Raw genomic sequence first — 16,384 nt, forward strand, 5'->3', positions numbered from 1 at the left:
TTTTTAGTTGTTATTTCAGGTTATTTTACATATATTAAGAAAATATATAAATAGTTTTTTATATTTTTTTTGGAAAACAGTTTTTTATATCTATACTATATAATATATAAGATATGTGAAATTAATAAAAATCAATTCAAATTTATTATAATGGATATATAAAATATATCTAAAATCAACTTATTTGTAAGAAATATTTTTGAATATATCTTATGCAAGAAATATCTTTAAATATATCTTATGTAACTAATATATTTTGTAATCATAAATAAAAAGAATACATATTTATGAAAATGAACTATTTCATGGATTACATTTGTTGTTTAAGAAAAATTATAAAAAATTCATTTTTAAAAAACAAAAAAGAAGCAAAGAAATTTCAATTTATATTTGTATTACTAAATAGATAATCACCCTAAAATAAGTATTTAAAACTTTAAAATTCAATAATTACAATTGGTTGACTATATTGTATTACTATATATTTATGCAAAATTGAATATTAATAAGTAGATTTTTAATTTATGTACTATGAACAAATCTTCTATTAAAATTATATGTCAAAAGATGTGAGAAAAGCACAAAATTTAGTTATATTCTTACCCTAAAATTTTGGACAAAAAAAATTATCTAATAGTTAATTATTTAAAAGAGAACAATTATGGAATATATAAAATTTTACAGGTAGGGACGAGATGAAACAGTACAGGACATGATAAGACGAGATGGGACGAGATGTCTTTGTCATTCTAAAATAGTTACGTGTAGGTTATATATGTGCAATATTCCAAACTAAAACCAAATTAAAATATGATATTTGGATTTAACACCTATAAGCATACCGCTATTGCTTAAAAACTGCAAAGCGATCAGTATATATATGTTACCATGCAAAGGATTAACGATGTCTAAACAACATACTTATCTAAATATATATTTTTTTTTTCAACCAAACATTAATCTAGAAAATAACTCCAAGGTTGGTTGCCCAAACCGGAGGGAAATAGTTTACAAAAGAAATTTCAGAGGATAAAGACCTTGAAGAACGAGCAAGACAATCTGCCCGTACATTTGACGTCCGCGGGATCCTCGAAAGCATGAAGGAAGGAAAGGATGGTCGGAGGAAGCTTAAAGCATCCAACAAGTTGGAGAAGGCGGGTCATTCATCGGGAGACTGCACCATAGCCACTAATTCTGCACAATTTGTCTCAAAACTCTGACAGTCAACACCTGCCGCCAGTAGGGACTCCATCGCCTAAATCAAAGCCTGAAGCTCCGAATGCAAGGGGGAAGGACTGCATCGCTGACTCCGTGCTCCCATTAGCTGCGTAGAATCCTCACTATTACAAAACCACCAGCCCAGACCTACAAAAGGATCTGAAGCCTTCCAAGATCCATCCACCTGACACCGGGGAGAAGGATCCCGAATCTCCAAATGCACAATATCTAAATATGTTTTAACATTTACCATGTAAGTAAACCAAATATACTACTCAACACTATTTAAAATTTCAAAATTATAAAAAACACATAAATTAGAATATTTTATGCATTCAAAATATACATAAATTAATTACAATATGTGTCATCTCGTGCTGTAGCATGGGGTATTACCTAGTTTGACTATTAAACTTCTAAAAGTATTAAATATTTTATTTAATTAGTAAGGGATAAATGAGATAATTTTCTATTAAAAAGGACATTAGAAACCACAAACCACAAATAAACTGGATAAAAGACTATACCTAGAATGACAAGTAAATAAAAAAAATGGAGGGAGTAGTAATTGTACACTACATAATACAGTATATAGATGCAAAATATTGTACATTTTAAAAATACAAAACATTAGTTACACATATGGTTAAACCACTAAACAAATTATATTTTGCTTTTTTGAAAAACAAATTAACCCTCGGCCGGTGAAATTCTAGTGTATGTAACTATGTATTAATATTAGTATGTGGTCAAATCAAATTTAATAATAAAATGTTATGATGGTAATAACATAGTTATCTTTTATAATACATGAAAAAAAATATAGTCAAAAGTAAAATCTTCTGTATAAATATATTTCTCATAGCAATAAAGCCTAATAAGTCAGGCCCAATAAGCTTAAGTGGAAATTACCGTCCCGTCGGAAGATAACTACTATAGTACTCTGTAATACGAGAACGACGATCTCATCTTCTTTTTTTATTTTCCCAAACGACCCCGCCAGATTTTTTCTTTGAGACTCTTCTGATTTACTTCTCGACCTAAATTTTTCTCAACTGATTCAGCGAAGATGAGTACTATGAAGTTTTGCCGCGAATGGTAAAAAAAAAAAAAGCACTCGGCTCTCATCTCTTATATGTAGTTTTTTTTGGAATTGCACCGTACCTTACTTAGGTTGTTTTTGTTTGTGCATAAATTTTATTGAAGTGTTCGTTGTTTTTTTTGTTATGATGTTTTGCATCCTCTATCGAACCATCCATGGTTGTTGATTTCACCTGGGATAATATGTCGATTTCGCCTTAAAGCTCTAACCTTTTTTCGAATTTTGTTAATGGGTCATCCTTGATTTTTGATTGTGTTGTTGTTTTCTGTTTTTGTTCAGTAATAACATTCTGTATCCTAAGGAGGACAAGGAGCAGAAGATCCTCCTCTACGCTTGCCGTAATTGTGATCACCAGGTCTATATAAAGCTTTTGGTTCATTATGTGTGTGTGGTAAAATTAGGGTTTTTTAGCATTCAATGAAGTGCACAATTAAGAGACTTTAGTGATTTGGGATTCCTTAGTTTCACCAACCTCTCTACTTATCTTACTCCTTCAATTATAAGGCTTATCAAGCAAGTTCGTTCCTATGGTTTTAGCTTTCTAGTATTGTTTCCTAGTATTGTGTTCTGTATGAATACTTTGAAGGGACTCTTTAGCTTGTGGAAAGGATTAGCATATTGATTACACAAACTGCGTGTAGTTATTGACATTTATTTAAGTAAGCTGCATTTGTCATCTTGTTGTTACAAAATTAATAGATTGGATCATACAAGTGTCCTCATCATCAGATTCTGTACTTTTTGGGGGCATTGATTTGCAGGAAGTAGCTGATAATAGCTGTGTGTACAGAAACGAGGTTCATCACTCTGTAAGTGAACGAACTCAGATCCTAACAGATGTGGCTTCTGACCCTACTCTTCCCAGAACCAAGGCTGTGCGTTGTGCCAAGTGCCAGCATAGCGAGGCCGTCTTCTTCCAGGTATAACTATTGGTTATGCTACATCTTCGCTGTTTCTTCCCCAAAACGTATTCTCAAATTTTCTCTACCGCCCGAGGAAGTAACATAGATATCATTGAATATGCAGGCTACGGCTAGAGGTGAAGAAGGAATGACATTGTTCTTTGTCTGCTGCAACCCGAATTGTGGTCATCGCTGGAGAGAGTAGAGTTAAGGATATTGATGTTAAAAGTAGTTACCAGTAAGTGTTAGATGTGGAATGATGGAAAAACCTTCTAGGAGCTATTTAGTGGTGTTATGAAATCATAATCCCAACTTGTGTCTCACCAAACATAAAGATTGAAACTTTCACTTTGGGAACTGAAAGCAAACGAGAAAAAAACTGAACCCAAAACATTAGCTACTATCCTCCACGGCTCATCTCCCAGAACGCGACCTCGTGTTCAATAACACGTACAAACACATCTTCAGCTTCGGCCAGAGCTTCACCAGAGGCATTCTCCAGACACCGTCCAGCAATGTTCTTGACAGAAGAACAATACTGTTTAAACCCGTCATTGCCCCACCGATGACAAGCACCTGTAAGCTCAACAGGAGTTTTGTTCCCGTCCTCTAAACAATGAGCAAAGCTCTCTTGATACACTGCTTCAATTGCCCAGAAAGCTGTCATAATCACTGAATACTTCACGTCACTACTCATCAGAGCTTCCAGAAACCTTGAATAAACAAAGAGGAACTCGAACTAGTCTCTGATTTCAATTTCAATTCAGGTTACAATATAAAAATCAATACCTGGTATATTCTTGATTAGCCTTTTGAGGCACAACGGTAGAGAAATCAACATCCCATTTCGATGCTTCTCTTTTAAACCATTCGATTTCATCGTTCAGCGACGCCATACCACCAAGAACCACTTCCATATCGGAACTCTCGCCGGATTCTTTGCCGGCTCTGATCAATACACTCGCTACAAACGGCACGAATCCTCTCACGAACAGATAATCTTGCCCCTGCAACACACACACACACACACAAAACAACGTCGTATCCAAAGTCTTTAGATTCTTGCTCTTATTTTCATCAGTAAATTACTAACTAACAGTAATAACAGTACCAGCCACGTTCTGAAGGACGAGAGATCAACGGATCCGTCGCGGATAGAGACGACGAAGGCATGACGTGTAGCCGCCGTGTATATCGAACGGTGCTTATCAATCCACGTGTCGATCACCCCTCTCTTCTCCATTGCAATTGCTTCCTTCTTCTCACTTCTTACAAAGAATCTTTGAAGTCATCGGGTTCATCTTCGTCAACGTTTTGACTTTTTTTATTTATTGTGTTAGTCTGCAATGCACGTTTTAATGGGCTTTAAAGAAATGGCCCAAGGCCTATTAAAGTCTCTCACAACGATAAGTTAACGATTTCGTCTAAATCAACGGTGATTAAAGACACGCTGGCCTATTCGTAGATGACGTGGGAAAATCTAAACCGTTAAGATGCTTGGGATGACTATTCAGCAATGGTCACGTCACTCATCCTATAGTTAAAGAGTGTGTGACGTGGATAATATTTTGCTAATTATATACTTCTGTTTTGTATAACCAAATCTCTCACCTCCTCGAAGCTGCTGTGTCTGAATTCTTGAACTTGTGTATTTATTATTTTATTATCTGTAAAGACGGATCGGGCAGAGCGAGCTCCGGGCGGCGGATTTGCACTTTTCCGGCAAGATCTGTTGGGCGAGAGAAGATGGCGGATGAGAGGTATAACCGAAAGAATCCGGCTGTGAAGAGGATTTTGCAGGAGGTTAAGGAGATGCAAGCTAATCCTTCTGATGATTTTATGTCTCTCCCTCTTGAGGTAAACAACGTTTTCTATACTCACCTTATCTCCGGTTCGAGCTTTTTGAGATCGGAGATGTTGATTATGATTCCCTTCTCTTGATTTAGTCTCGTTTGTGTTTCTAATTCGAGATTAGGTTAACCGGGGGAATCGAAATTGAAATTTGAAAAATCTGATTTTTCTGTTTTGTAGCTAGAGTTACTTGATGTTCCTGTTTCGTACTTCTGTTTCGTATAGATCTAGGTATGGTGTTTTGTGCTGTGTTGTATCGTATCATTGTGTATCTGTCATTGAGTGATGATGGTGTTTGATTTAGGCGATCATGATCTTGGAGGATCGATATCCTTGTGTATTTTCACTGAATTCAACTAAGTCTCTCTTATATTTGGGTATTTGTGTTCTATCTGTTCTAACCTCAGGAGAATATATTTGAATGGCAATTCGCTATCCGTGGTCCTGGTGATACTGAATTTGAGGGAGGGATTTATCATGGGAGAATTCAGCTGCCTGCAGATTACCCTTTCAAACCTCCTTCATTCATGTTATTGACCGTAAGAATCTTTTTACTCTTCTTTTACTCGTAAATACACACACATGTTGCAAGGGAAAAAGGGAGAGTCTTTATCTAATGAATCTCTCTGCTTTTGTTTTCAGCCTAATGGTCGCTTTGAAACCAATACCAAGATTTGTTTGAGCATTTCAAATTACCACCCCGAGCATTGGCAACCTTCATGGAGTGGTAAAGTCTTGGACTTTTTATATTTTCATTGATCCTTACACCAACAACATGTCACAAGATACCTTATATCTTAACTGTTATGTTTTTTTTTCTACAAGACCACGTAACACTTGTAATTTACACAAGGTTTGAACTATATATATCATCTCTTTGTTCTTATGATTTAGTTTTTTTGACTTTGCAGTTCGGACTGCTTTGGTGGCTCTCATTGCATTCATGCCCACAAGTCCCAATGGAGCACTGGGCTCTGTAGATTATCCAAAGGAGGAGAGGCGTACACTAGCTATTAAATCGCGTGAGGCACCACCCAAGTATGGCTCTCCTGAACGGCAAAAAATTATTGATGAGGTATAATAGTTACTCAATCCCCACTGGAACACACCCTTTAAGTGTTGTGCTTATGCATAATATTCTGGTGCATTTTTATGAATTTGGCTATATGTTTGTTGAACCTGTTGAGTATGTGCTATACCATTTGGCCGTTGTAAACCTTAGAAATAGCTGTTGGTCAAAATTTAAGCTTGCATATCTCTAGCGGTTAAGATCTATTGTTTTCTCAAAGAGTGTCTGCTTACTTTTTACCGCATCACAGTTGCTATTGTCTGCATACAATAAAATGTGGTGTTATTCTACTTAACTAAAGGAGTAGCACCATTTTGCAGATTACTATTGGTTTTAGACAAAGATAGTGTTAGCTATCTCCTTATGGTTTAAACTCTTGACCCTCTCTTCATGTATTTTGATATGACTTAAGTTTCCTTCCTATGATTTATCTTCAGTTTTAGAAACAACTTAACTGATCATCTCCTTTTAATAACCGCAGATTCATCACTACATTCTTAGCAAAGCAACCGTGGTTCCAAAAGCCATTACTCTGGAATGTAACCAAACACCGTCCGCTGACACAGTAGCTCAGTCCCAAACTGAGCCACAGGAAGCCATAACGGTAGTGGAAGAGCTATCCATCGCTACAACAGACACCATAGTTGATGAACAAATCATAGAAGAGACACCTGAAGCAGTCACTGCAGCAGCTAATGTGGTTCCTGCTGCAGCAGCTAATGTGGTTCCTGCTGCAGCAGCTAATGTGGTTCCTGCTGCAGCAGCATTGACAGCGGTTGAAGTTGCAGACAAAGCTTCTGTAAGTGTTGAGCAAACAACGGTGGCCAGAAGAGCGGCTCAGAAGCCAGTCGATGACAGACTGTTCACGTGGGCGGCGGTTGGGCTCACAATCGCAATCGTGGTTCTTCTCCTGAAGAAGTTCATACGATCAAGTGGTTACGGTGCTGGGTTTATAGATCAGTCCTGAACTCTATAATTAACATCGTCGATCCTTAAGGTAAAAGTGTCGAAGTTGATCGATGGATGAAAACATGAAAAGTCAATCCCGCTTTTGGGAAAAGATACCGTTGGTGTTTAATGTATAAATATGATTAAAGTGCATAAAAATGGGTAAATATGTGTGAAAATCGTCTTGCAATTTAGTTTATAGATTTGGATTATTAACTTGTGACAAAGTTAACAACAATATGTATTTTCGATTTGGACACCAACTACTTTTTATTAATACAGCAAGCTTTTTGTTATTTGAGATCTGAGTTATTTAATGTAGTCAGTCTATTGTGTGTGTCTTTTACATTATAAGTTACAGAAGGATACGGTGGTGTGATTGACAGAGTGATCTCATCGTGTACCGTAGTATTCACTTTTCTGTTTAGAAAAAGCTTTAAACTTTTGACCTTTGACTGTGTAATAACGTTAAAAAAAAAAAGAGTTACCAAAGGTTGAAATGAAATGTAAATAAATGTTCGTAAGACAAAAATTCAAATAAAAATTAACAATATAGATATCATCATAGGTACTGTGACAGTTGACTAACTGTGGCGAAAACAACACACAAAAGTAGTAAGTTTGAAGTCTACGTCCTTACTCCCCAGAGATACTCAGGTACTAAAACCAGCAAAAACACTGCTTTTGCGTGTCTGTGAAGTCAGTCTTAAACAGCTCTCTTGTCCCTTCTATCTTATTACCATTTTAACAAAATATAATAGAAATAATCGCTTAGGTAATACATGAATGCTTTTTTCACAATCAACACCTTTGTTTTTTAATAAATGAAAACAAGGCAAATTATACATGTATACTGACTTTGACCATTCCTAATATCTAAGTGAGTGAGAGAAAGAGAGAGAGATAGAAAGAAGTAGAAAGTGAAGAGGTTTTGAGAGAGAGAAAGACGTCGAAAGTGAGGAGGTTTTGAGCGAGGTAAAAGGAGAAGAGATAAGAGAGATGGGTTGGAACACTGGTTTTGATCGGATTAAAGAAGAACGGAAGAACTTGGGTTTCTTCAAGATCTTTCAGAGCGCAGATTTGTCCTCTGAGCACATGGTACTTTATACTAAACCTCATATCTTTTGGTTGTTGTTCTTGATAGCTTTCGTTTTTTCTGAAAGGTGGAATCTTTTTGTTGTTGAGTTTAATGGGGTTTTCACGGTTTTAGTCTTTTGGTTTTCTCTTTTCTTTAAAAGGTTTTAAGTCTGTTTATCCTCTGGATCTCTGGATCTTTACACTTTCTGTGTTTGAAACGTTAAATCTGTTGGTTCTTTGGTGTTTAATGGGTCACAACGTATGAATCTTTATGTTCTGTTTTTGAAAAGTTAAATCTTGTTTTAGGTTGGTAGAATCTTTGGGTTCTCTTTGTTAAAATGTTGAATCTGTTGGTTTTCTGTTGTTTAATGGGTCTCAACGTTGAATCTTTAGTGCTTGAAAAGTTGAATCTAGTTATCTTTTTGGATCTTTCCACTAGCTTTTTAACGATAAGTAAGTTTCTTTTGTTCTCCTCTCTGCTCTCAAAAACATGATAGTTGTTGCTTCTCTCTCTGTATACTCAGATCTATCTTCTTTGCTTTTCTCGATGCAAAGTTTGTTTTATGATAAGACTGAAAGAGTGAAACTTTGGCCTCTTAAATTGTTTATGTAATTTGACAAAAAGATTGAACTGTTAGTAACAGTCTTCGTTGTATGGTCAAAACAGAGAGCGTTTCCGTACAACTTCATGAGCAAAATCTCCAAGAAAGACTTCTCTTACAAGATGGTGATAAGAGCGCAATGGGGAAAGTCTTGGAATGTAGAAGTCTCCAAGAATACGAGATACTACTACATCGAGAAGCGTGGATGGGATCAGTTTGTGAGTGACAACTCTTTGGGAAGAAACGAGTTTATTACTTTCATTCACAAAGGGAAGATGATCTTTAATGTCCACATCTACGAGCAGAACTGCATGGAGATCCTCATACCTCGAAATCTCCTGTCAATGGGTTCTTCTAGTAAGCTTTTGTGCTTTGTAATCACTGCTTTATGAAACAGAGAAGTTCAAGAAGAAGAAGAAGAAGAAGACTAAATCTTTTGCTTTGATGATGAAAACAGGTGGGATCAAGAGAGAAGAAGGAGATTGCAGCTACAAAGATGTGAAGAAGGAAGATGAGGAAATAGATGAATCTCCTGGACGAGTTGAGATCAAGATAAGAAAGAAGAAAACTGAAGAGACCAAAACATCCAAGAAGAAGATGTTGAACAAGAAAGTGAAGAATGGTATGGAAAGAGGTGAATCTTCGAGAGGAGTTGAGCTTAAAGGTATGAAGAAGAAAGCTGAGGCTTCCATATCATCAAAGAAGAATAGGAAGAGCAAGAGCAAGATCAACAAAAAGGTCATTGATGGTGTTCCAGAATTCGAAATCACCATTAAGAAATCATACCTCAAGTTCCTGGTAAGATTTTATAAACAAAGACTTGACTGAACATAACTATACCACACAGTTTTATGTATTGATGTGAATCTCTGATTTATTTTCAGGCAATCCCAAAACAGTTTGTGGATGATCATCTCCCGCAGAAGTCTAAGATGTTCACGATTCGTCACCCAAATGGTAAGTCATGGAAGGTGCTTTGTTTGGTGAGGGAGATTCGGACAATCTTCTCAGGTGGATACTCGAAACTGGCTAGGGAGTTCCCTATATCGGTTGGTGACAAATGCACCTTCAAGCTCATTGACACCTTCGAGTTTGTGCTAGATATCCCCAAGAAGACTAGAGAGGAGATCCCCTTCATGATCGATTGAGGAATGAATGTTGTTAAGCAGTGTCTTTTGCTTTCTTATCTATGGAGACTGTTAGATTACTTTTATGTATTTATGACGGTTAAGCTATTCTGTTCTGTTTTGTGTGTTTGTTGTTTCCTTGAGACTGCTCTTTAGCTTATAATTTCTGTTGAACTACGATGTGATAAATTCTTCTTAGGATTATTATGCAAATCTATCAATCTTATGCTTCAACCGTTTCCTTCGGCAGTGACAAGTGAAGGCATGCTCTGTCTTTAAACAAAGTGTGTTGTCATAACTTGTAAACTAATGTTGTCACTGGTCAAGTGTAAACCTCGTTGTATACCGGATTATAATGATATAAACATATTTGCATGCTTGAAGTTGGTTCAAAACTCAAAAGAGTCTGTATTTATTAGAAGACATGTTTTTTACCCATACAGATGAACAATACAGCAGTCACACAACAGTTAACAATACAAATTCCGACCATGAACACAAATATACGGTGGTTATTTAGAAGAGTTATCCGACCAAACTCAGATGTGACCCTTCACAACGGTCACAGGGCATGCGACGTTGTTCACCACATGGTTGCTCACGCTTCCCATGATCATCCTCTTAAGACCACCAAGGCCTCGGTTACCCATCACAAGACTTGAGAGGGGAATCTGTTCAGCTGCTGCGCAAATCTTCTCACGAGGATCTCCCCAGTATATCTTCATCACTACTGTAATCTGTCCATGTTTCATAACACTCGGATCTTAGTTTAACAGGAAACAAATATTTGTTTTAAAGAAAGACTCATTCATATCAATCTGACTTCTATTAACTCTTTTTCTTGGTCACGCAACTCACAAGGCAACAAAAAGCTTCCAATGAACTTCTGAATAATACTATGATAGGTGTAACATATTATATATGTCAGCACAGTTGCAGGTTATTCAATAGGGTATTATACTAACCACTCCTCAGATTATATGCATAAAAAGAGGAATAGAAGTCAGAGTGATTATTCCTGAACATCAAGGATATAAATTGTTTCTTTCAAGTTAACGTTACTCTCTAATAACTATCTGCAATTGAATGATAAACTTGTGATTCAAATTCAGGTATTGTGGTGTGAACATTAGTAAACTACAAGTTTCAAAGGATAAAAGAGTTTCAAGTTGCAGAGAGAGTTCATGGACTGTTCTTTTGAAAGAAGAAGAAGAATAAGAAGAAGCTTACAGATTTACTCCTAGAGGCAGTGTTGAGAATGTCAAGGGTTTCAGCATCTGGCTTCACAGCATACTTTTTCATCACAGCAGCATCAGAGAATTCACTCAGCGGAATATAAGCTGAAAAGTTACAAACACAAATATCAGAGTCAAAACAACAACAAGATTGAATACAGAGAAGTGAAGAAAGGGTTCATACAACACGAATACACGATCAACTTCTGATGAAACAGAGTATTTCCAAATTTTAAACATGCAAAATCACACATAAACCAATTGAAAATTAAATGATAGATGACATGAGTAAGCTCAGGTCAGGTTCTCTCAACACAAATTTACAAACAAGATCATCAGACAATAAAAGGGCAAAAGGAAATTAATAGAGAGAGAGAGAGAGATAAAGAAGGTACGTGATCCAACGGTCTCCCAGAGCTGCATCTCGCCTTCCTCGTAATGCATATCGTGAGCTATAGTGATGAGGATGAGATGATCGCCATCACGAACCACGTTATCGATCGCCCAGCTCAGAGCCTTCTTGCTACAATCCGAGAAATCCACCGCCACTCCGATCCTCCGTCCACCACTCTCCGCCATAATCTCTCTCTCTCTCTCTCACTCGAAGACAAAAATGGGTTCTGATGAGGAAGAAGATGGAACTACACTAAAAAGAAGTATTGAAAAAATAATTAGAAATATTCGCTGTAATGCTGTCCAACGATCTGGATACATCCTGGCCGTTGGTTGGAGTCCACGACCGATCGCAGCCATAGGATTGAAACAGCTCACAAAAACAGTGGGTGCAAAATATCTTCACGGTCGGAGGTAAAAATGTAACGGACAAGGTGGAGTCTGGGCCCACTATCTTTTTAAAACAGCGGTCCAAAGCAAACCAAAAGTAAACAAACAATCAATCAATCAAGTCACCTTCTTAAAAACAAATCTCTCCACTCGTTTAAACACGGTTTTGTTTTGACAACTAATCATGACAATAATTTTTTTTTAAAAAATAGATGTTACAAAAATAGGTAGAGCTTTTAAATCTTGAGAGCGCGGGTGATTTCCCAGTAAGTAGCCTCCGTTTCATGAGACAACCGAAGGCCGGAACCCGAATTCCGCTTACCGTTGTTTGCTAATGTCACTAGGAACCACTCGTTCTCCAATGATGACGGATACATTAGCTGATCATCCTGAACCATTTTTTTTTTTACATTGCGCTTCTTTTATTCATTTTACCAAACATACACACACACAAAAAAAAAAGGAATTGTCTTGTTACCTCTGGGAGGTCACAGAATTCATCAGCAGATATCTGAAGTATAGCTGACGCGGATTGACCCGTACACCATGCGTATAGTTTGGTTTCCTCATCCGCAAGTGTTATCGTTATGTGGAATGTTCTCACTACTTCTGACCCTGCGTTACTGGTGCAGCTTACTCCGCAGAAGCTACATCGCAGTTTCCCTCCATGTGATGAAGTTGATGTTGATGATGATTCTTCATCTATGAAATGCCCACAAACGCTATGCGATAATCTGGTGTTGATGTTATGGCATTGGTCCATCTCATCCAGCTTAACCCGACAAATCTGTCCCCCCAAAATTAGCATATGAGTAAGATGTTCAAAGGAAACACATATAAGAGCTCTGTTGGGAACCATTTAGAAAATTAGACGCACGTTTATTGCAGGTTTTCTCTGTTTTGAAATTTGGGAGAGCGTAGAGATTTTGTGAAGACAAGAAGAGGTCAAAAATGCCGGCAAGCAGCTAAGGTTGACGAATGCAGCTTTCTCGTCTTTCTCATGCCATAACACCTCAAGGCTGCTCAACCAAACAATAATTCCATTAATGTTTAAGCTAAATCAATAAAACCGATACATACTGAAACTTAATGACAAGTATTCCATTTACGTTTGAGATAAATCAGTTTATGATCGATACCTCTCACTTTCAAAGCAAGAGAGACTCTTACCAATTCTCTCTTGTGACTTTGCAGGATAACCCAGACACATACACGACATGACCAACCCCTAACCTTCCCAACGACCTGGAAACCATACAAATAAACAGTTCATCAAACAGAATGTTCGAGGGCTCCCAGTTGCTGTTCAACTGAAGTTTTGTAATTCACAGAACAGTTTGATACCAGTAACTAGTAAAATGGAGCTTTGCCCATATTGCACCAGTTGTGTCCTCAATTTTCAGAGAAAATACCACCCCTGTGGTATTTGGATCATCACATAAGATATCTGTTACGACACCATACAGACTGATGCCAGTGGTTTTGTCGCGAATGTCCGTTATAATCGTCTGCAGAACTTCAACCAAGGAGAGTAATATTAGCAGATGCTAGAATCAAAAATAATGGCCAGAGCAGGCTCTATGTATGATGCATATAGTTTCTTCTGTTACTAGGCCTACGATGCAGTGAATTCCTAACAAAGATCATATTGTGCGCACAAGTAAAATACAGGCAAAGATGTAAACGTTATGAATGAAGTTTGATGCTAGAAAAGAAAAACCAGTAAATGTCATGCAAAGAATACGATTTGTAGCGATGTGAACTTAGATTCAGTGTGAAGTTGCGAACCAAATAAATGGAATTGTAGAATAACCGACCCTGTTAAATGGTTTCTAAACAGAAGGTGCACAGAAAGATAAGCCACCAATTAGACACAGAATTAGCTGATATATACATTCAATATATAACATTCCAATCACCGCATGGGACTTTGACAACTTTACAAAGATCTGTTACCATACACCCATGAAGTTAAGCCTCTAGATTTATAAACCATCTGTTAATATCATGCTTGAATAAAATGGTATCTCAACTTCTACTCACCTGAAAAGGATAGTTACTATAGTCTATAGACCCCTCGGCATCACGAGGCAATGTCACCTGCGAAACTCCGCCTGAACCAAGCAATTTTGATCCTTGACACTGATTTTGGGAAAATGCTACACAAACCTGAAGAAGAAGAAACAAAATTCACTTCTCATTGGTGACATAAAAACTCAACGCAAATATCTGACCCAGAAAAAGAGGAGTGACAGAAAAAAAAAGTTCACCCACCCGTTCCTCTTGTAAGGTTAACGGCACTAGATAGAGATGTGTTGCACTACCATATTCAAGGCAAAACTCATCCTTTCCGCCCACTGCACTCTCTTCGAGGCTAGAAATATAAGGCCTCTCAAGCCCAAGCACACTTCCCACACTGAAAACGAATCTGTAAGAAGGGGTTGGTAGAAAAAATTAAGGTAGAAGCAACCAGCCAGGAGCTTACCTCAGAAGGTTTGCCACAATGACTTGCTCTCCCCACAAGACAAATTTTAACCTATCACCGTCACCATCTACAAGTTCAATTTGCCTTCTATGTGCAGTACTAAACTTCAGTTCAGATTCCAGAGGACCTATAGATTCAATCCTGCTCCCAAACCAAGAGAGGAAAATGAAATATTACTTTAGAATAAACAGCCAATAGAAGTTAATATTACTTTAGAATAAACAGCCAATAGAAGTTAAGTCCACTCAATGACTCAATCTCTTAAAACATATACTTTGTACACGGTACATCCTTTTTTATGAGGTACTTTATGCGTCTTTCAACAATTTTACTATTAAATCACGACATTACTAGTCATTAGTTCCAAAAGGTTTTCATCTGATAATGTAACCACTGTTGTAGTGTTTAAAGTTTCTGGAACCGGTTTTCAACTAAGTACGTTACTTTTACCAAGATAAGAGTTATTCAGTGATATCACACGCACATACTCTTTTACCTAGCATACAAAGAGTATGAAGTTCCATTGTTGAAAGCTTCAAGAGAAACAGATGAGAAAGTATCGGAACAAAATTGAGCTGCTATGAGGATTGCATCATCATCTTGGTCCTGCAGCAGTATATAAAAGTCAGGTAAAGACTAAACAATTATTCTCTGATGTGTTAGTACTAACTACATTCAAATCCAAAATTGCAGTTCTAGTTTATTCTTTCGAAAGATTAGCAGAAACCAAACCTCATCTAGCAAAATGACAAGATACTCTGTTGGAAGTAACCGTGGAGTGCCAAACCCTTCTCTCGCGGTACGAAGGTAGCACCCAGTGAGCAAAATCTCTCTGCCTTTCCCAAGAATTCCATTTGGTGTTTCCACCAACTCATAATACCTACACAAGAGGCATTAGATGCTTATAAGAATCTCCGTACATGCATCATAAACAAGCAATCAAACTCATCTCAATCCGAGATGATGATAATTCATCTCTACCAAATAAGCATACCTGCGATGTAGATAGAGATCAATGGTGTTGGAGCTCCAAAAATCCCCTAGTGTAAGCATGAATATGTTTGTACCTGGAATAGGATTCATACTTGAATGGATAAACCATTTATTTGGTACAGTAGGGGCAGAAGAAATGAAATTGCTGCCAGGATTCAAAAGATACCGGGAAGAACATCGGCATTAATAATAACAACTTCCAAAACGCTGTTCATGGACAAAAATTTCTTCTCATAAATCGAGTCTATAGTCACAGTGTTAGCTAGTCTTCTTCTTTTGTGACTCTTTTTCAACTGAACAATGAGTTCTGGCTTCTTCTTTGACATTCCTGGTTTGTTTTGCTCATGCCATGCCTACAAACAAACATTCAAGATTAAACGGATAAACATCCAGAATCAACTTCCCAATCACACTACATAAACAGGCTCAATGGCAAAGTCAAAGCTATATCTCATATTACACTGTTCAATCTCATAGGCCAAGCTGCGAAACGATTTCTCACAAAAAAAAAACAGATAGAAACGTTACAACGTTTACAAGCACACAGACTCATCAAACCGAAGCTTCCCACCTACTACGCACCCTCAATTGAAAAAAAAAAATCAAAATCGAAGTATGAGAGAGATAAGCAGCACCTGAGAAAGATCGGACAAGAGAATCGCGGCAGTGACACCGCTCGAATAAGCGGTACAAGTTTTCAGAATACGCGAGGCAACCCAACCCCAACCCGGACCGCTATCCTCAGTCGTGGCTTCACTAGGAGCCTTCTTGCTCTCACCTTCCTCATCGTCGTCTCCTTCCGATGAAATCACCGTTCTGGCGTAATCGATGAACGCGAGAAATTGATCTTCGACTTCTTCCTGGCCATCGATTTCAATGAGCGATGCTCCGTTTGTATCCCCCATCGGAGCTCCGGTTCCAATTCAAAACCCTAGATTTGCCGTTACTGAAGTTGCCCGGGTTTTTCAGGGATTCAGAACATTTCACTACTT

At 37.5% G+C, this 16,384-nt stretch overlaps 6 protein-coding genes across 6 annotated transcripts; 3 read left to right on the forward strand and 3 right to left on the reverse strand.

The window, feature by feature from the left end:
• Positions 2,212-3,613, forward strand: LOC104781806 (DNA-directed RNA polymerases II, IV and V subunit 9A). The gene is made up of 4 exons (XM_010506566.2): positions 2,212-2,316; positions 2,600-2,675; positions 3,082-3,240; positions 3,347-3,613. Exons 1-4 carry the CDS (start codon positions 2,288-2,290, stop codon positions 3,425-3,427), a joined length of 345 nt encoding a protein of 114 aa, XP_010504868.1. The 5' UTR covers positions 2,212-2,287; the 3' UTR covers positions 3,428-3,613.
• On the reverse strand, positions 3,480-4,540 carry LOC104781797 (bifunctional TENA-E protein). The gene is made up of 3 exons (XM_010506553.1): positions 4,334-4,540; positions 4,012-4,229; positions 3,480-3,935 (listed from the first exon to the last, which is right to left on the reverse strand). Exons 1-3 carry the CDS (start codon positions 4,463-4,465, stop codon positions 3,623-3,625), a joined length of 663 nt encoding a protein of 220 aa, XP_010504855.1. The 5' UTR covers positions 4,466-4,540; the 3' UTR covers positions 3,480-3,622.
• LOC104781812 (ubiquitin-conjugating enzyme E2 32-like) lies at positions 4,815-7,391 on the forward strand. Its single transcript, XM_010506579.2, has 5 exons — positions 4,815-5,079; positions 5,481-5,612; positions 5,716-5,800; positions 5,985-6,148; positions 6,624-7,391. The coding sequence occupies exons 1-5, from the start codon at positions 4,969-4,971 to the stop codon at positions 7,107-7,109; spliced, it is 978 nt and encodes a 325-aa protein (XP_010504881.1). The 5' UTR covers positions 4,815-4,968; the 3' UTR covers positions 7,110-7,391.
• On the forward strand, positions 7,872-10,076 carry LOC104781821 (B3 domain-containing protein At3g17010-like). Its single transcript, XM_010506590.2, has 4 exons — positions 7,872-8,188; positions 8,835-9,126; positions 9,227-9,567; positions 9,654-10,076. Exons 1-4 carry the CDS (start codon positions 8,090-8,092, stop codon positions 9,915-9,917), a joined length of 996 nt encoding a protein of 331 aa, XP_010504892.1. The 5' UTR covers positions 7,872-8,089; the 3' UTR covers positions 9,918-10,076.
• Positions 10,281-11,765, reverse strand: LOC104781841 (universal stress protein PHOS32-like). The gene is made up of 3 exons (XM_010506611.1): positions 11,527-11,765; positions 11,127-11,236; positions 10,281-10,633 (listed from the first exon to the last, which is right to left on the reverse strand). The coding sequence occupies exons 1-3, from the start codon at positions 11,708-11,710 to the stop codon at positions 10,436-10,438; spliced, it is 492 nt and encodes a 163-aa protein (XP_010504913.1). The 5' UTR covers positions 11,711-11,765; the 3' UTR covers positions 10,281-10,435.
• LOC104781831 lies at positions 12,022-16,355 on the reverse strand. Its single transcript, XM_010506600.2, has 13 exons — positions 16,028-16,355; positions 15,559-15,745; positions 15,394-15,466; positions 15,132-15,279; positions 14,896-15,005; positions 14,400-14,540; positions 14,189-14,330; positions 13,958-14,083; positions 13,259-13,422; positions 13,085-13,159; positions 12,792-12,933; positions 12,393-12,701; positions 12,022-12,303 (listed from the first exon to the last, which is right to left on the reverse strand). Exons 1-13 carry the CDS (start codon positions 16,295-16,297, stop codon positions 12,151-12,153), a joined length of 2,040 nt encoding a protein of 679 aa, XP_010504902.1. The 5' UTR covers positions 16,298-16,355; the 3' UTR covers positions 12,022-12,150.

Source organism: Camelina sativa, chromosome 1 (assembly GCF_000633955.1).
Source record: "Camelina sativa cultivar DH55 chromosome 1, Cs, whole genome shotgun sequence".
Lineage (NCBI taxonomy): Eukaryota > Viridiplantae > Streptophyta > Magnoliopsida > Brassicales > Brassicaceae > Camelina > Camelina sativa.

What these genes read in the sequence shown, in the direction of transcription:
- LOC104781821 (XM_010506590.2), top strand. Translation starts at nt 8,090, where the DNA reads ATGGGTTGGAACACTGGTTTTGATCGGATTAAAGAAGAACGGAAGAAC. An exon ending in ATTTGTCCTCTGAGCACATG is followed by an intron (nt 8,189 to 8,834) that starts GTACTTTATACT and finishes TGGTCAAAACAG; the next exon opens with AGAGCGTTTCCGTACAACTT. An exon ending in AATCATACCTCAAGTTCCTG is followed by an intron (nt 9,568 to 9,653) that starts GTAAGATTTTAT and finishes ATTTATTTTCAG; the next exon opens with GCAATCCCAAAACAGTTTGT.
- LOC104781841 (XM_010506611.1), bottom strand. Translation starts at nt 11,710, where the DNA reads ATGGCGGAGAGTGGTGGACGGAGGATCGGAGTGGCGGTGGATTTCTCG. An exon ending in CTGGGAGACCGTTGGATCAC is followed by an intron (nt 11,237 to 11,526) that starts GTACCTTCTTTA and finishes GTAACTTTTCAG; the next exon opens with CTTATATTCCGCTGAGTGAA. An exon ending in CTGCCTCTAGGAGTAAATCT is followed by an intron (nt 10,634 to 11,126) that starts GTAAGCTTCTTC and finishes AAACATGGACAG; the next exon opens with ATTACAGTAGTGATGAAGAT.
- LOC104781797 (XM_010506553.1), bottom strand. Translation starts at nt 4,465, where the DNA reads ATGGAGAAGAGAGGGGTGATCGACACGTGGATTGATAAGCACCGTTCG. An exon ending in CGTCCTTCAGAACGTGGCTG is followed by an intron (nt 4,230 to 4,333) that starts GTACTGTTATTA and finishes TGTGTGTTGCAG; the next exon opens with GGGCAAGATTATCTGTTCGT. An exon ending in GCTAATCAAGAATATACCAG is followed by an intron (nt 3,936 to 4,011) that starts GTATTGATTTTT and finishes TGTTTATTCAAG; the next exon opens with GTTTCTGGAAGCTCTGATGA.
- LOC104781831 (XM_010506600.2), bottom strand. Translation starts at nt 16,297, where the DNA reads ATGGGGGATACAAACGGAGCATCGCTCATTGAAATCGATGGCCAGGAA. An exon ending in GATCTCTATCTACATCGCAG is followed by an intron (nt 15,280 to 15,393) that starts GTATGCTTATTT and finishes CCTCTTGTGTAG; the next exon opens with GTATTATGAGTTGGTGGAAA. An exon ending in CTCCATTTTACTAGTTACTG is followed by an intron (nt 13,160 to 13,258) that starts GTATCAAACTGT and finishes TATGGTTTCCAG; the next exon opens with GTCGTTGGGAAGGTTAGGGG.
- LOC104781806 (XM_010506566.2), top strand. Translation starts at nt 2,288, where the DNA reads ATGAGTACTATGAAGTTTTGCCGCGAATG. An exon ending in GCCGTAATTGTGATCACCAG is followed by an intron (nt 2,676 to 3,081) that starts GTCTATATAAAG and finishes ATTGATTTGCAG; the next exon opens with GAAGTAGCTGATAATAGCTG. An exon ending in GCGAGGCCGTCTTCTTCCAG is followed by an intron (nt 3,241 to 3,346) that starts GTATAACTATTG and finishes TTGAATATGCAG; the next exon opens with GCTACGGCTAGAGGTGAAGA.
- LOC104781812 (XM_010506579.2), top strand. Translation starts at nt 4,969, where the DNA reads ATGGCGGATGAGAGGTATAACCGAAAGAATCCGGCTGTGAAGAGGATT. An exon ending in CTTCATTCATGTTATTGACC is followed by an intron (nt 5,613 to 5,715) that starts GTAAGAATCTTT and finishes TTTTGTTTTCAG; the next exon opens with CCTAATGGTCGCTTTGAAAC. An exon ending in GGCAAAAAATTATTGATGAG is followed by an intron (nt 6,149 to 6,623) that starts GTATAATAGTTA and finishes TAATAACCGCAG; the next exon opens with ATTCATCACTACATTCTTAG.